This window comes from Athene noctua, chromosome 1 (genome assembly GCF_965140245.1).
Source record: "Athene noctua chromosome 1, bAthNoc1.hap1.1, whole genome shotgun sequence".
In the NCBI taxonomy this organism is placed as follows: Eukaryota; Metazoa; Chordata; class Aves; order Strigiformes; family Strigidae; genus Athene; species Athene noctua.
The window spans coordinates 22,000,216-22,018,078 of NC_134037.1; the positions used below are offsets into that span (position 1 = coordinate 22,000,216).

Sequence of the window (17,863 nt, forward strand, 5' to 3'; positions counted from 1 at the left end):
CTGTTACAGTTAGATTAATATAAGCTTATGAGACTTGAAAACAAATATTATAGTGCCAAAATCAAAATCTGAAAGGTCTTTCTAAAATCCTTGCCTACATAAAAAAATCTCTTCTGGTTTAATCAAAAGTAGTATTTTAAACTGATGTGAACTCCACAGAGCCCTTTGTGAAGATTCTCAGTTCAATTTACAGCAGGATGATTTCTTTAGCTTCAGTTGCTTAAGATTTTTTTTAAATGACACAGTAATAAGCTGGTTCTTAAACTGTGTAAGACTGTCCAATTGGTTGAGGTGTAATGGTATAATTTTAAGACGGATTGATTGGATATACTGGTGCATCTTATAAATCCTATTTGTTAAGAGACCTAATCATGCCTACCTGTAGCAAAAGTCTTGGAAAAGATGAGAAAAAACATTGTTCAGTTTTGATAATAGCTTGTTCCCATAACGATTGAAAATTCTGTAGAGGAAACAAACATGGGTTCACAAAGAAGTAATCCCTGTAGTATCTCAGACTGTAGAGGAGCAGTATCATGTCTCCTTGTTCTCCTTTATTCATTTAAATGCCATGGACATTTAGAGACAAAGTTCAGTCATTTCCTTTAATTAATTCTTATTCCCATATCTTTTGATTCAACATCTTTAGAGGCTTCAATCAGACTTCAGTGATGCAACTGGGCTTAATGGAAATAGGAAATAGACATAGTAGATCACTGAAGATACCTAGCATTAAAAAACCACAAGAAAACGCATGTGTCTCTACAGATCTTGAAACAGTTGCCAAAAAGTGAAAATGAATATAAATAGTGAGAACATCTAAATACTTAGATATGAAGTATTTAAAATACAAGACCCTTTATATAAGATGCCCGAACCATTTATTTTTTAATTTAAAGAAATAGCCAAAGTTTATGCCATGTGCAACCACAGCAAAGAATGAATGGTAAAGGTCATACAGTCTGATCTATGACTTCCTCACCAAGGGCCATATTTTTAACCTAATTTATGTCAGAATAAACTATACAAAAATTAGGGATTTTATCTTTTTAAAAGCAGAAAGATTGATGTGTGATGGCAACCTGTATATTGGTCTTCAAGATATTAAGAGTCACAGTAATACCTACACCTTCTAGTCAATGTCATGGTTGTATCCTTGGTCCCATGCAAAGACATAAAGCCAGAGAAAAGGAGAATTGTCTTTGAGGATGTTGTTTAGACTCCTTGTCTGAAGCACACAGGCCGTTTGTTATACAGAAGAGAAACTTCAGTGACATAGTGAACCCCAGAGGTTTTACCAGCTTACATCCTGGAAGTGCTACCAAATTTTAGTGTTTTCTATAGAATAACTGGTGAAGACTGTAGAGAATAGAATAATGAAGACCTATAGAATAAACAGACGAAGACCATATGAGAACAAATTCCAGCTTAATTTATCTCTTTCAAGGTTGCATTAAACATGTTTGAAGTTCGGCCCTGCTGAGCTCCTCAGAAGTAGGTAATACTATCTTTAAAGAACTAAAATTCAGCTAATGGAATATGACAGCCCCATTGCACTGAATTCTGGGTTGCTTAATTCCTGATTTTAAGAAATTTTCAAGTCTCTGCAGAGACATTTGTGAAACAAAAGTTTACCAGCATGGACCAACTCAGAGGAAAGCACATATGTAACTAAAGGGTAAAAGCCAAAGTCTGCATGAACTCTGGATTCACATAGTGAAAGAATTCAATGTTATGGAAATCTGATGTTTCAGAATGCAACATCTGAATTTGCACACATGCTTTTTTGAATTTGAATGCTTTCTTCAAATGAAACTTTAAAGCATGGCTAAAATTCAAAACTCAGGCTCAAGAAAAGTGACTTTTTGGAACTGATGTAGCATGTCTGTTCAGTAAAATGAATATAAATTAATTCTTCCTTTGTCTTTTCTGTGATTTAGTGTAGCAGTTCAAATACCAGCTAATGATTTTACTTAGCATTATAATTTAGCTTTTTCTGTGGTGATCACAGTCATCTTTGCAGTGTAGAAAAAATCATCCATTTTCTTTGATGACTCTAATGTCGTTCCACTATTAGAAATTCCACTGACAGCTGTATCAGTGACTTCTCTGTCTGGTGCTGTAGCTTGGTGTTTGGGAGTGTTTGTGTGGGTTACCATTTATCTGCAAAAGGCCAGCATTACTTCCCTGTCTACATATTTCCTTTTCCTTAGACATCTCCTTGCTTCATGGAGAGGTGGAGGGATCTCTCCATGGTGCGACCTCATGGTACTGTGCAGTGGGATTAGAGCAATAGCTCTGACTGAAAACAAAACAGCTTGCTGTAATGTTGGCCATTACCTAAGCATACACCATGGGGATATTCCATTTGCTGTCAACGTTACTCATTCCTGGTGGAGCAGGGATGTCAGGCTGCTGCTGGAAATCTCCACTAATCTGCCAATACTAGAGATGCCCAGAAAGCATTTGAGTGGGCAGGTGAGGAGTAGCAAAGAAAAACGTTTTGTGAATGAAAAAAGTATGTTTGTCCCTGGTGTGGAATTAAGCTCAGGTTTAGAAATGGCTAGAGGTCCCCAGGGCTGGCACCTGAGGAAACAAGGACTGAGCCAATAAGTATTTTTCAATGGGCAGTTATACCTTTCCTGTCAGTAACACTGCTCTTCCATTATTATTCTAGGTGTCCCACCCCTGGGTGTGATGGCTCTGGGCATATTACTGGAAATTATGCTTCACATCGAAGGTATGTAAAGAGATTTTGTTCTTTAAATCAAACAACTGAAGGGCTAGAATGGACCAAAACAGACCTCTCTTCCCTCTCTCAGTACTGAAGTAGGATTGAGTGCTGTACATAGGCATGGGTTGGTCTAACTCATTATATTTATTACCAATTAATAGCATTTCTCAGCTTCAGCATGCCTTACTACCCAAATAGGTAGGAACATTTTTGCTAATATCTATCAAAATCTGTGCAGAGAATGAATCCAGTTTTTCTATCTTCTCTGTTAGCCCAGGGAAGCAATTCAACATTCTTGTTTCTGCTGCTTTACATTCTGAATGACTTAACTCTTCTCCTCAGTCTTACCTTTTCTGGACTCAAATGCTATTCCCGCATTTTTTTTCCCCCACAAATTGTATTTCCTGATTGTTCCTGTCAATCTCTTCCAGACTCCCTCTGTATTTCTTGAAATGCAAAATTGGACCCAGTTCTTTACCTCCTCTCCCAGCTGAAGCCTTACCAGCTTTAATCGGAGAGAAAAAGTACCTCTTTCATCTAATATGCACCAATGTTATTAGTACATTTTAGAATAAAGCTTGGCTTGTTTTTAAGTCGCAACACATTGTACATAACTATGTCAAGCCAGAAGAATAGAAACAGAAATTTATGGATGAAAGCTGTTACCTTAATTGCCTAAACTAAACCGTGATCCTTACCAAGGGCCAAGGAAAGCTTCACCTTTACTAATTAGAGTATTGTTGGTAACCCCAAAATCAATTACAGTGATACCATTGTAAAGGTAATGTTACGAATACTGTGTAATTAGCAGTTCCCCTGTGGCTATTCAGTAAAGAGCTGCACAGTATTTTGTAAATAGCTATCCAGTGTTTAATCAAAGAATAATAGTGTAGTCCACCTCTCTTTTGTTAGTTAGGGCTTTTTACTGCATGTGTAGTAATACTGCTGACTCTGGATATTTGGTTGCTTCACCAAGTCTCCGTAGTTTTACAGTTGTCTGTAACTAGTCAATACACAAAAATACCCAATTTAAATGTGTTCCCAGTAAAAGCAACAAGTTTAAAGTCAAAACATAAATAACATAGAAATTGGGAATGTGCCATACCTTTACATGCTGTAAAAATGAAAGATTACAATAACAATTTCTGTAATGCACAGTTAAACATTAAAAGTAAAGATAACATTATAAAGGAGAAGATGTAAACATTTTTAAAGCACTTACATGATGTAGGAGATTAAATCACCCTTTCAAGGGATTTAAGGTCAGGTTTAGAACTACATTTAACTATATGCGGATTTATCAGCTCACACCTCTACCAGCACTGTGCTTGCTGTAGTTATGCCCCAACTTTGCTGTTTCAGGAAGCTGTTTATGTATTTGGTCACATGTTTAACCAGAAACAGGCAGGACAGTGAAGATGCAGAAGGCAAAATGTCACAAACAAGAAACCTAAAAGCTGGGAAAGTTATCAGGAAGAATGACTGCATGCCGGCTCATTTTTTAAACCCTTTCCTTGGGCATTGTTTCCTCACCACTGTAGGGATGGACCATGAGCTGGATGGTGTACCTACTTTCATTTGTAAATTCTTACGTTCTTGTGTTTTTGCAGATGAGTGCTGGACCAAGCTTTCATTTGATTCTTCAGCATACTCAATACACATAAATATATAAAAAATAATTCTGCAAAACTAAGTGATCTGGGATTTGCCCAGTCCTTTGGGATTTAACACCTTTTGAAATGCCACCATGTCTATATTGACCACATAACTCCTTAGTTTTTCTTCAAAAAGGCCTCCAGCAGCCCTGGGTCCTTGGCTGCCTGTGGGCAGAGGTGTACTGACACTGAAGGAGAATGTCTTCTTTGTTTAAAACCACTCCTGTTCCCAGGAGACCTATCACATTTACACAGAGCCAGCCCCACACTGCTTAGGTTGTGATATCTGCCGAGGCCATTTCTGAGGTGGTGAGGCTGGCAAAATGCACCGCTCCTTAAAAGGGCAGTAAGCCAGTAGCCTAAATCTGGAGCTGTTAAGTATGAAACACCCCACAGCATGTTCACAGTTAAGCTTTCTAATTCCCACACTGAAAATTAACATTTACCTCTGCTTGCATCTGAGTTAGCTTTTTTTTTTGGTATTCGATGCCATCACTTACAACCCTTTCAGTTTCAGAGGGAAAGGAATGACAAACTTCTTTCCTAAATGGCTGCCAAGATGCCTAGGTATCGTCTGTGTTTAAAATGGCTGCTCAACAGCAAGCACACATGAAGGCAGTGTTAACTCTGCCATAACCCTCTGCAGTTCCACAAGACCCATTCAATGTATGCAAGAATTTATATCAGCTTATAGCAGTGTTAGAATCTCCCTTGTTGTCTTTTATCTTCATATACGAAGAATTAAACTGATATAAAAATGAATATGTTTACTTTGTAATAGCTTTTGGCTATTATAGGATAAAAAAATTAAAGCAAAGTCTCATCCTTGACATATGTTTTCTTGGTGAATCTACTGTCAGAGGAAAAATGAATTAATCATAACCTCAGAAGCTGTCTGTTGGAAATGTCTGTTTAGAGGACCTGAAAGGTCTTAGAATTTTCTAATAGTTTGTAATGCCAGAATAGAAAGACCTATTGCAAGAAGATGATGCACCAAAATACCAGTAAGTAGGTGATAATTAAATTGATTTATTATGTAGAAAGCATTAAATCATTAGTCAAGGCAGAAATTCTTCGTTCAGATTTTGTTATGAAAATGTCATGTACAAGCATACCCATCTGTACACCTACTAAAAAAAGTATTGCTTTCTGAGGCATTTCTATTAACTATTTAGTTCTCAGATGCAAGGCCTGATTATTGTCACACAGTGAGTACAACTAATATCACAGATAAGACAGGATATCTGTAACTCCTGTCCCTTCCCCTTCACTTTTTGCAGTCCAGGTTGTATAGGGAGCAACGAATCAACCTGTTCCCAAAGGGCCCCCTTGCCCCAGAGCCTGCTTCCTTTTATTCTAAATCCCTCAGACTCTGTTCCTCCTGCCTCTGCCTTCTTACAGATTATGATACTATTATTTTTGAAGAAAATTAGGCACAGGCTTTCTGAAGTTGAGTTTATACACAGGAAACTGTGGTACTTTGGTGTGCACTATGCAAGTTGGAGTAAACAACAGCTTGCTTTAAAAAGGAAAATGGTCAGCTACATTTAAACTAGTAAATGAAATGGGATGAGAGCGCAGGTCCAAGAATCAGAGTGCAGATTAAATTGTTAGCATGTCCCCTGGCATGGTACTGACCTTGGGCCACTTAAAGTCTCCCAGGCAATTCTCAGATAGGATCTGGGGCTTAGCAAGGGTCTAAATCATTCTCTGTAAGCAATATGTGAGTAGCTGTCCTGCTTTACAGGGTCAGAGGGTTTAGCTGTATGGATGTGATCTTGCTGGTCTTGGGTCAAAACAGCAGTTCTGGGTCCCTTCCATTTACCAGCATAGACATAGCCATGCCATCTCACTAAAACTTGCTAGATAATACACTCTGTTCAATATATGCTAACATTCCTCCCTTTCTTTAATTGACTTATTTATGACTTTACAGCATATAAACTCTATTTTTGTCTATTTTTTTATTTACCACACAAAATTCTGTCTGTGATTGTATCACCCTTTTCTCTGCTTGTTCCTCCCAGTCCTCGCTGGTCTTGACAAGACAAAATAACTGAAAATTTTGCTACCACTGTTTCTGTCCCTGCTTCCTGAAGACAGGACCTACTATACAACACTGAAGTACCTTTTGTCATGCTGAAACCAAAAATTTAATCTATTTTGTTTCTTTATGGAAATTTTTCTTTGATGATACTACTTTGTCTCTCATCTCAATACTTTTGAAGGTGGTATTCTACTGATGGATTTCTTTTTTAATGTTGATATGTTATGATGGAAATAACATTTAAATAGGGGACAAAGTATGATTTTTTGATAGACATATTTGTGTTTTCAAATAGCAACTACTTAAAAAATCTTTAAATATCTGTTAAAGCAATGGTCAAGTCTACTAAGTGGTTTCTATAATGAATTCATGTGCAAAGGAAAAGCTGAGTTTATAAAATCTTGAAATAGATATATCTTTTTCCATCTTGTGTATCTAAAAACAACATCCTCGGTGCCTCGTTAAACGTAATGTTGCTTAGCCTAACTTTTTCTACCAAATCTTTTTGTCTGAGTGAGTTCTAAGCACTTAAACTTTCTCAAGAAGGCAGTGTACAGCTCTAATCTCTGCCAGTTTTATTTAACAGTTTTATAGGATTCTTACATGATGAGTGAGAAGGTTTGATAGTGTTTCTAATGTGCTCCCTAGAGAAATCTTTAGTCTTGGTAGATCCAAAGACTCCTGGTTTTTGAGCCTGTTCTTCCTTCCCTCTCAGACATACAGAAGATGTAATGTCTCTGAGCCCTGAAACACTGGCTTCTATTGCTTTTAAAGCTGTCACTGCTGCTGCTGAGTCAGCTGGAGAGATTATTAGGCAGAGGGTTTGATATAAAAGGAGCTGCTTTCCCTGGCTCCTTGGGGAGTGCCTGTGTGTGTGGTCTGCACTGTGCCTGCAGTCCTGTCCTGCATCACAAACTGAGATACGCGGATTCCCCCTCGTGGTTTCGTACTGCAGCTCTCCTTATTTAAAACACTTGAGCGTTGATTCTGGAAACTGGATGGAATTACCTGTTCTGCCAGTTTTTCAGCTAGAAAGTGCATCCCTTGTAAACTACTCAAGAATGAGAAACTGCATTTTAAAATGTTTTCTTTCACTCAGTCTTTCAGGCTGTCCACGAGCAAAGAAAAGTGGAATCAGGATAGCACAAAGCAAGGAAGACAAGGAAGACCAAGAACCAATTAGGTGAGAACAAATATTGTCAAAGGGCCTTCATGTGTTTTATAAGGTCATAAATATCTTCAGCTTTTTATGAAGGCATAAATGTTATTGTGTGATAGGTATCCAAGAGCAGATGGCCACACTGATTTCTATGAGTGAACTGCAAATCAAGGATCTGTGCTGATTTATTCATCAAAGGATGTAATATTCAGCCAAGGATACAATCTTCTATAATTTAAAAATAGTTTTTCACCTGAAATTAAAAAATTACCTAGCTCTTTATCTCCTAAAACCCCCTTAAATGTGTTGGCATACTATAGACAAACCATACATGGTAAATACAGTAGTTATGGGAATGGAGAACTGAGTATTTATCTGAGATTGCTGCAACAATTCTGTTTATGCTGTTTATGCCTACCTGTAGGTCTTAGTTTCTTCTTGCAAGGTGCTCTGATATCAGTGACCGCTGAACTCAGTGAATTTAGTGACTGCTTAGACCATTCAGGACTCGATCCTTGGTGGAGAATTGCAGCAGTATTTTAGTGCAGAACAAACAGTAAAGTAATTGGCCTTATTTTGACATGTGTTATATAGCAGCATACTGAAAAAAAAAATATTTTTTAAAAACATTTCACTTTGAAGATTCTAACTTGTTCCTTCTAACCCTGGTTATTTTTTTTATAGAAGTGAACAGGGCAAATGTGTGGGGGAATTCCCAAGTAAGGAAAACCAACAGATGAATACAGGACTGCCTTCATTGATCTCTCTAGGCTGTAGCACACACTTTGTTATAATCTCTCCTATTCAGAGAGTGGTTAAAGGTCCTCAACATTTTTGACGAGGTGCTATGATCACTTCATACCTAACTGTTTATACCTAACATTTTCAGGACTTCAGACAAGTCTTCTTTAGATTCCATACACATAAATAAAATGTACCAAGGATTATACTAAGTAGGATTTTATGCTTATAGAGTTTTTATGGGCAATTTCCCTGCTGAGTGGAGCTCAGTAGCCAACATTTCAATTCCAGTGATATTTACTGTAATGAACACCTGCAATTCAAATATATATCTCAGTCCTTTTGTTGCAATTGCACAATATTACCAGCTGTGACTTCATCTACTGCTTTGCCTCCTTACAGTTTATCAAAGAATATTTTTTTCATATTAGCAAAGTTCTGCTTGTAATTTTACCCACTAAAGGGTATCTTGACTATTTTTAAAACCACAGTGCATGATTGTTCTTTTCTTTTCATGTCGGGTTTATTTTGACTTTGTTGTAGAGGCTACCAGGTATAGGATGGCAAGACAATAAAGTTTATCTCATCTATCTGCTATCCAGATGTCCAGTTCCTGGTTGTGATGGTCAGGGTCACATAACTGGAAAATATGCATCTCATCGCAGTGCATCAGGGTGTCCTCTAGCTGCCAAAAGGCAAAAGGATGGGTACCTAAATGGCTCACAGTTCTCTTGGAAGTCAGTGAAGACGGAAGGAATGTCATGTCCAACACCAGGATGTGATGGCTCAGGACATGTCAGTGGTAGTTTTCTTACTCATCGTAGGTAAGTAACTATGGCTTATATTTTTCACTTTATGGTTATTATTTAAATTAGATTAGCAAGATTTGAAATACAGCTTTTTGTCATGGCATTTCTCTGTTCCTTTTGAATTTCATTATTGCTTTGAAAAAGAATTTTCCTGCAAATATTTGTAGATAACTGGAAATCAAGACAAACAAATATTTTTTTATGCAAGTCCTTGCAGATAGATATCTGAATCTGAATCTATAATACACAGAAAAATTTGGGGAAAAAGGTGTGCGTGACAATAACTGTAAATCTGCTACTGCTTTATTCAGTGACACTGGACAAATTACCTTAGCAAAGACTGTTTAATACACATCTGAATCCCCCTGATTTTCAGAGATGTTGAACACATTGCTGTTTTCCAAACATCAGAGCATGCAACTAAAGAATTTAAGGAACCAGTTCTATAAAAACCAAGTACTTATATTCATTTGGTAATGAAAATGTTTGCTCAAAACAATAAACATAGAATACAGCAGATTAATTAAAATTAATGGAATACAAATATTTGATAAAATAAATACAAAGCTCATTTTTTTCATAAACTTATAAAAAATAAGAGAACCTCAGTGTTGACATTTTTCATAGCTTTTAAGAGATTAAGGAAGAGAAAGTGGCCAGTCTACTAGGGATAAATCTTGCTGCTATTTTAGCTAGTAGGTTATGAGGAAGCAAGGGTGTTCTTGGAGCTTTTGGTGGAAATCTCAGCCTGAACATGACTATAATGCCAGAGCAAATTTCTCATTATATAATCACTAATATGAAACTCTATTACTTCAAATATGTCAAGCTGATGTGCCTAATTTGTCACCCTTCTCCAGGCAGACCTCAGTTGAACTTCTGTACCTTTTAGTTAACTAAACCAACCTGATTGTGTTTTGTAGTCAGTTCTAGATATAGAGGTGAAAAGTGTACTTTTTCCTTCTCTTGCCCGTAACTATTTCCTTTGATTCTTTCTTTGACAGAGCTTTATAGCTTAACTCAAAAGCCTTACCCTTATTGCAACCTCTCCAGACTTTGTGCACTTCATTCCTATTTATTGTTTAGGTTCAGAGCTGTCTTCATACTCAGTATTTGTATGGTACCTACCATGAAGGGATTCTGGTCCATGACCTGAGGTGCTACCTGAAGTGGTCAAATGTATTACACACCCTGCAGCTCCCATAGGCTTTAGGGAGCAGCAGATGCAAAAGCCCCAACCATTTCTGCAGATGTCTACATGCGGATATAAGTTTCTGACTTTCAGTAAAATATCAGTATTAGCGTTCATATTTCAGTTTAGCTTTCTTCATAATGTTGTAACATTTATTTAACTCATAGAGATCTGTCATTAAAATTTGGAAATGATTCTACTTTTAGTTGAAAGGTACAATATAATTACTGAGAGATTGCTTTTGAGGAGTATCTACACAGTATTTACATTTTCAAGGAGATGATTCTTGCAACAAGCATAACTAACTTCTGAAAGGAACATACTGATACTAAATTTAACTGCTTGTCAAAATTAAGGGGCAAATGGTACCTAGAAATTTTTTTAAAATAGGAGTATTTTCATGAAAAAATAGAATAAAATTTAAAGTCTTTTTTTTTTTTTTTTTTTTTTTTTCGGTAGAGAAACCCAAATATGACATTTAGCGACATAGCAGTTATTTGCCTTCTGGAGTACCATTATCCTAAGTAGAAACTGAGATGTGTAAAAAGCTCACCCTATAAGACCAGTTTTGGGGCAAAAAGGTTCATTGTTAGAGGAGAGCACCAGAAGATGAAAGGTTGCTTAAAAAGACCCACTGAAGTGGACCGAGCTTACTTAATTGTCTTGATGTAACAAAGTGCCAGTATTCTAAGTTGTTGTGAGCAAGTTTAGCTTGAGGCTTCCGTAAACTATGGCAATATTAATAAAAAGACATTATTTAAAAAATATGATTAGTTATTGTAGAATTCTTAATATGCTGTTAAAAGGGCTTAGTTAATTCGTTCACACAAAGAAAAGCACTTGGAGCTGGTTTAGATGCCTTAGGATAACTTACGTGCCCTCCAGCTATTGCTCAGAAAGGTAGGTCCAGTGTCGTATTTATCAGCTTCAGTGAAATATCTTCTCAAATGGCACCTCATGCCTGTATATGGGCAACTGAATCAAACTCTGCATGTAGGATTGAACTGTAGAACACCTACCTTAAGAATCTGCTTGTAGGTGAACAAGGTGCATTTACTCCTTTTCCAGTGAATGAAGTCAGTGGATCCTGGGGAGTTATTCACTTCAATCGGTGAAGTACACACACGCTTTTAATCAGAGTTGTACCCTAAATGTCAGTGAGTGTGTCAATGGGGAGTGGGATTCCCCTGCCTACAAACAGCTACTTTATACCATTTGAAGTGTTCACAGGGCATAGAAGATTGCCATACTGGGTTGGCGAAAATGACTGAAGATTTGTGAGACACTCCCATTCTTTGATTATGACAGCTGAGAGCTAACACGGGGATCCAGAAGGGTGCTAGCCTTGTTAAATTAATGGGTCTCAGAGCTCTGGAGCTCCATGGCAGCTTTGACACATAGTTCCCATGCATTTAAACCTAGGTGTCCTAATCTAGAGTTCAATCCCACTTAAATTATAGACTATGCATTTCCTTACCTAAGGATCAAATATCCCCTCACTTTTAATGTATCCATTTTAATAAGAAGTGGTCTCATCTTCTACCTCTAACAACATTTTGCTATACAGCTGTGGCTGTAAATCTCAAATGCCACCTTCTGAAGAGAGATAATGCTATGACAGTTACACACTGAGACAGGGTATTCATAAAGGCAACAGTCTTTTGCAGGTATAGCTGTTTTCAGCATGCATGCAGAGAAAGCAGGGCTATGACCATTAACTGAGTCAGTAAAAGCTCATAGGGAAGTAGTAGCAAAAGTCTTCATTTTTGCAAGTATAGCTTATTTCTCTCCTAATAAGTGATTTTTCTTCCCCAGTACACATATTTTTCTATCAGCAGACTTCTCTAAGCATATGTATTAATTGCATGTGTATTTCTCCTTAATATGTTATGTGAGTTCTTTATATTCTGCCATTTGTAGACAGCTGTTAATATGCTGTTATCCAAGCAGATGTAGTACTCTGTAAACTGGAACAGCAGACTGCCTTGTGAAAATTATGCCAACTGTTGAATTAATAAAAAAAAAAATAAAACTGAGGTTTTTGAGGCAAAGATTTCTTAGAGCTGCTGTTGCACCTTGTACACATGGTGTCATTCCACTATGGAATGGACCCTGGAGATGATTCATAAGGGCTAGTAAATCAGTACTCAGTTAAAAACCTTCTCCAACTGGATTCATGTAGTCTGGAATTTAAATATATGCATGTTTGTACGTACATGCATCTGAACCAGAAATAAGTAGTCGATGGAAAAAGTCACAAATTTCGGCAAATTTTGAATCCAACCCCATGAACAAAAGCAACAACAAAGGTTACTTGTTTGCCATGCCTGTCTGCAGAAATTCCTATGAATAGTTTTATTTTGTCAAGTTGTTTGCATAGGAAAGAATGGCAACAGAGGGTTATCAGGAGGGACGTGAAGTATAGGATTAAGAGTCCTGTGCTCTAAAAAGGAGCCTGTGCTAGCAGGAGAGGCCAGTGTGAAATTAGGTGACCTATCAGCAATATGAAAATGAATTGGAAGGCATGTAAGCATGGAGTCAGTAGATAGGTAAATGAAATAGGTTATAATGAAATGTAAATTGGGTATTATACTGTAGCTTTCCAGTTTGGTTCTTCAACAAACAGGCCCTTACATCCTCATACATGATTTATGAAGATTTTTCTGGATGGCATAATTTCTAATACTGTCATCAGTGGGGACTTTCTCAGAATATACTTGGATTTAGCCACCTTCCTCCTTAGAACAGAAGGGGAAATGTGCTTGTGCTGACTTCACTGGAAATTACATGCAAAAATGCCTTTTCAGATCTAAACCAATGTTCTTGATCCCATCTCCTGCCTACTTTTATTGAAATCAGTGTTCACCGATTTCAAACACAGTAATGTAGCTTTTAAATTCCCTTTACTATGGAAAACTGGTTTAACCCCAGTAAGTAGCTCAGCCCCACACAGCTGCTTGCGCGCTCACTCCCAGCAGGATGGGAGAGAGAAGGGTATCTGAAGGGTAAGAGTGAGAAAACTCATGGGTTGAGACAAAGACAGTTTAATAGGTAAAGCAAAAGCTGCACACACAAGCAAAGCTAAACAAGGAATTCATTCACCATTTCCCATCGGCAGGGAGGTGTTCAGCCATCTCCAGGAAAGCAGGGCTCCATCACGTGTAACAGTTGCTTAGGAAGACAAAATTCCATAACTCTGAATGTCCCCCTTTCCTCTGTCTTCTCCTTCTTTTTTATATGCTGAGCATGACATCATATGTTATGGAATATCCCTTGATTCAGCTGGAATCAGCTCTCCTGGCTGTGTCCCTTCCCAACTTCTTGAGCAACCCCAGCCCACTTGCTGGTGGGGTGAAAGCAGAAAAGGCCTTGTGTCTGTGAAACCACTGCTCAGCAATAACAAAAACATCCCTGTATTATCAATGCTGTTTTCAGCACAAATCCAAAACATAGCCCCATACCACCTACTACGATGAAAATGAGCTCTATCCCAGCCAAAACCAGTACAAAAACATATACTAGGAGAACTATCATAGAATCATACAATTTTTTATGTTGGAAAAAACCTTTAAGATCATCAAGCCCAACCATTAGTCTAGCACTGCCAAGTCCACCACTAAACCATGTCCCTAAGTACCACATCTACGCATCTTCTAAATACCTACAAGGATGGTGACTCAACCACTTCCTTGGGCAGCCTGTTCCAACCTTGCAACACTTTTGGTGAAGAAATTTTTCCTGATATCCAGTCTAAATCTCCCCTGGCACAACCTGAGGCTGTTTCCTCTTGTCCTGTCGCTTGTTACTTGGGAGAAGAGACCAACACCCACCTTGCTACTATGTCCTTTCAAATAGTTTTAGAGAGCAATAAGGTCTCCCCTGAGCCTTCTTTTCTCCAGAATAAACAATCCAGTTCCCTCAGCTTGGAACAGGCAGATTAAGAAAAGGTGAAAAGATAAAAACTCAAGACAGGAGCTGCCCTCTGTATCTGCTTGCTAGAAGCAGGCAGATATGAACACTCACACAGAACCTCAGAGAACTCCCAAACACCCAAAGCATTCAGGAAATTACAGATGTGAGGGAGGAAGGGTGGAGATGGAGATTTTCATGTGCAGATCCTTTTTCTCATGAAATATGCTTTGCTAGAAATAGATATTGTCTAAAAAAACTGTGTCATCAACCTCAGCTCCTGAAGGGAATGTTTGCAAGTGCCATCTATGGTCAAACCTCCTGGTGCTCAGGATTGCAGCTTGAGCCTGTGTCCATAGAACAGCATCTCACCCTGGGGTTTATCTGGGGTGGGTATTCACATGCAGAGAGCCGAAGGGGTACTAGCTCTGTAATCCAGATGCTTTGCATCTGCAAACATATGCTAGTGGCTGCAGATTTGCTCCTAAATTATTGTAGAGTTTTCAGTCTTTGTCTGTCTGAAGTCACATCCTTTCTTAGCATCAGCATTTCTCAGCTTTGGAATTTAAAAACATAAAGATACTTAGCATTAGTTGAGTCTTTTAGAAATGAGCTATATGGTTACAAAGGGCATGAGAAGGCCTCAGATTATTCTCATTTTTATGTTTTGCACGTAGGCTTGCAACCTCTAATATTTGAGCAAAATCAGTCCTGCAGAGTCTTGGACCTGAAACAGCCTTTGTGTTATGCAGTGTCGTATGAGGCCTATAGATAAGACAGCAGGACTTACATTACACTAACTTGTCTGAGATACTAAGTGCCAGCTATTCCTTTCAGCTCATGGAGAAATGAAAGTGTCCAGAATTTAGATGGAGGTAATCAGTTCCTAGCAGGTGTCAGCTTTTTGGGAGGATAGGAAGCTTATTTGAAATAAAACCTGAACTTTAGAAAAAATTTTCTGAGATTTGCAAATAATTGCAGAGAGGAAAATTTAGAAGCTTCATTAAACAACTGAAAATATAAAGTTACATTAGATCTGAGATTCCATATATACAGATAGACATATGATGCAATGTTCACTCTGGACTAAGGCAAATTAAAGATATCAGAAGGTGCATACTAATACTGTGGTTGAATGCTGTGAACCACAGTGCAAAAATGAGATATGTCGTGATAAAATACCTTGTGTAAAACAACAACAAAAAAATTCATAGAACCATAGTTCCAACCAAGTTGGAAAGGAACTCAAAGATCATTTGGTCCGACCTTTCTTGGCAAAAGCACAGTCTAGACAAGATTGCCCAGCACCCTGTCCAGACAAATACTAAAAGTGCCCCATGTTGGGGAATCCACCAGCTCCCTGGGGAGATTATTCCAGTGGCTGATTATTCTCTCTGGGAAAAATTTTCTTCTTGTGTCCAATCAGAATCTCCCCAGGAGTAACTTGTACCCATTACCCCTCATCTTTCCATGTGACTCCTTGTAAAAAGGGAGTCTCCATCTTCTTTGTAGCCACCCTTTAAATACTGGAACATGGTGGTAAGGTCTCCCCTAAGCCTTCTCTTCTCAAGGCTGAACAAACCCAGTTCTCTCAACCTTTCTTCACACAGCAGGCTTCCCAGTCCTTTATCTCTGTGGCCCTCCTTTGGATGCTCTCCAGCCTGCCCACATTTTTTTTTTTTGTATTGTGGGGACCAAAACTGAACACAGTATTCCAGGTGTAGCCTGACAAGCACTGAATAGAGTGGGATGATGACTTCTTTAACTCTGCTGGTGATGCTCTTGTTGAGGCAACCCAACAACCTGTTTGCTTTCTTTGCTGCTGCAGCACACTGTTCACTCATACTGAGCTGCTTGTCCACCAGGACACCCAGGTCCCTTTCCACAGAGCTGTTCCCCAGCTGGGTGGATCCCAGCCTGTGCTGCACTCCTGGATTATGTTTTCCCACATGCATTGGTCTTTGTTGAACTTCATGAGGTTCTTGTTAGCCCACTCTTCCAGACTATCCAGGCCTTCCTGCAGCATGGCTCTCCTTTCTGAAGTGTCTACTTCCCCACTCAGTCTGGTATCATCAGCAAACTTCATCAGGGTACACCTGATCCCATCATCCATCCAGATCACTTATGAAGATATTAAAGAGCATTGGGCCCAATATCGATCCCTGGGGGACCCCATTTGTGACAGGTCACCAGTCTGAAAGGGAGCTATTTACCACCACCCTCTGGATGCAGCCCAACAGCCAGTTCCCCACGCACTGCACAGACCACTTGTCTAGACAGTAATGCATCAGTTTCTCTAGGAGGAGACTGTGGGGAACCATATCAAAACCCTTGGAGAAATCCAGATAGACAATGTTCACTGTTCACCCCATATCAACCCAACAGGTTACTTTGTTGTAGAAGGTGATCAGGTTTGTCAAGCACAATTTGCCTTGGCTTTTCCCAGCCATGTGCTTCATTTGACTTGTGATCCCATGAGGATTTGTTCCATAACTTTCCCAGGGACTGAAGTAAGACTGATGGGCATCTAATTTCCTGGATCCTCCTTTAAGCCTTTCCTGTAGATGGGGGTGAGTTAGCCTTCTTCCAGTCTTCTGGGATGTCTCCCAATCTCCACAACTTCTCAAAGATTATGGAGAGTGGCCTTGCAATGATGTCAATCAGCTTTCTTAACACCCTTGGATGGATATTGTCAGGGCCCATTGATTTATAGTGGTCAAACTCCTGTAATAGTTTGCATACCAACTCTTCCTTCACTGATGGTGGGTCAGTGTTTGCATCGACCTGGATTTTTGTTCCCAAGGCCTGAGGTCCAGACAGAGGTGAAGAAAGTGTTGAGAACCTCTGCCTTTTCAGCACTGTTGGTGAACAATTCACCTCTCGGGTTTAACAGCTGGCCAATATTTTCCTTATTTCTGCTTGTTTACATACCTGAAGAACCCTTTCTTGTAGTTTTTGATATCTCTGGCCATTTTTGATTTGATCTGAGCTTTTGCTTTTCTAACTTCATCTCTGCATGCCCTGGCAATGCCCTTGTAGTTCTCAACAGGTATTCATCTGCTGTTCCATCACCGGTACGCTTCTCTTTTGGTTTTGAGCAGACTCAGAAGCTTGCAGTTAAGTCATTTGCAAGCATCCTTTAAAATCAAACTGCCAGATGAATTCTCAGGATGCTTTAAACTTCTGAAATACCATGCTTGTGAGGAATTTGTGTCCAGCAGTTATATCTGTAGGGAACCAAAGGTTAAAAGACATTTTTGAAGGGTGGTCCTTATCCTATGTTGAAGATAACATTGTAAATGGTAAAAACTTTCTGGAGAGGAAATTTTTCTTGTTCTTCCATTTATCTGTGAAAGACAAGTACCGTCAAATGCCAAATTTGTAAGAAACTTTTAATATGCAACTCATTAAATTATTTGATTGCATCTATTTCTAGCCAGATGTCAAGTCTATGTCAAGTCAACTCTTGGCCTTTGTTTTATTTGTTGTTGCAGTAAGTTGACAGAGTGCCACATTTGAGTCAAAATTAATTCACTCTTCATTCTCATTGTTTCACTTTTTCCCTGGTAGTTGTTTTAAAGTTGTTTAGGGTGTTTGTTTGTTTGTTTTTAATGTGCCTG

At 38.6% G+C, this 17,863-nt stretch overlaps 1 protein-coding gene across 19 annotated transcripts in view; it reads left to right on the forward strand.

The window, feature by feature from the left end:
- The window catches only part of MYT1L (myelin transcription factor 1 like), a 312,706-nt gene that overhangs the window by 275,289 nt on the left and 19,554 nt on the right, over positions 1-17,863 (forward strand). For all 19 annotated transcript variants that reach the window (XM_074895697.1, XM_074895698.1, XM_074895694.1 and 16 more), the window contains 3 exons: positions 2,675-2,737; positions 7,533-7,616; positions 8,936-9,157. In XM_074895697.1, the coding sequence (XP_074751798.1) occupies positions 2,675-2,737; positions 7,533-7,616; positions 8,936-9,157 (369 nt within the window). The remainder of the gene's footprint in view (positions 1-2,674; positions 2,738-7,532; positions 7,617-8,935; positions 9,158-17,863) is intronic.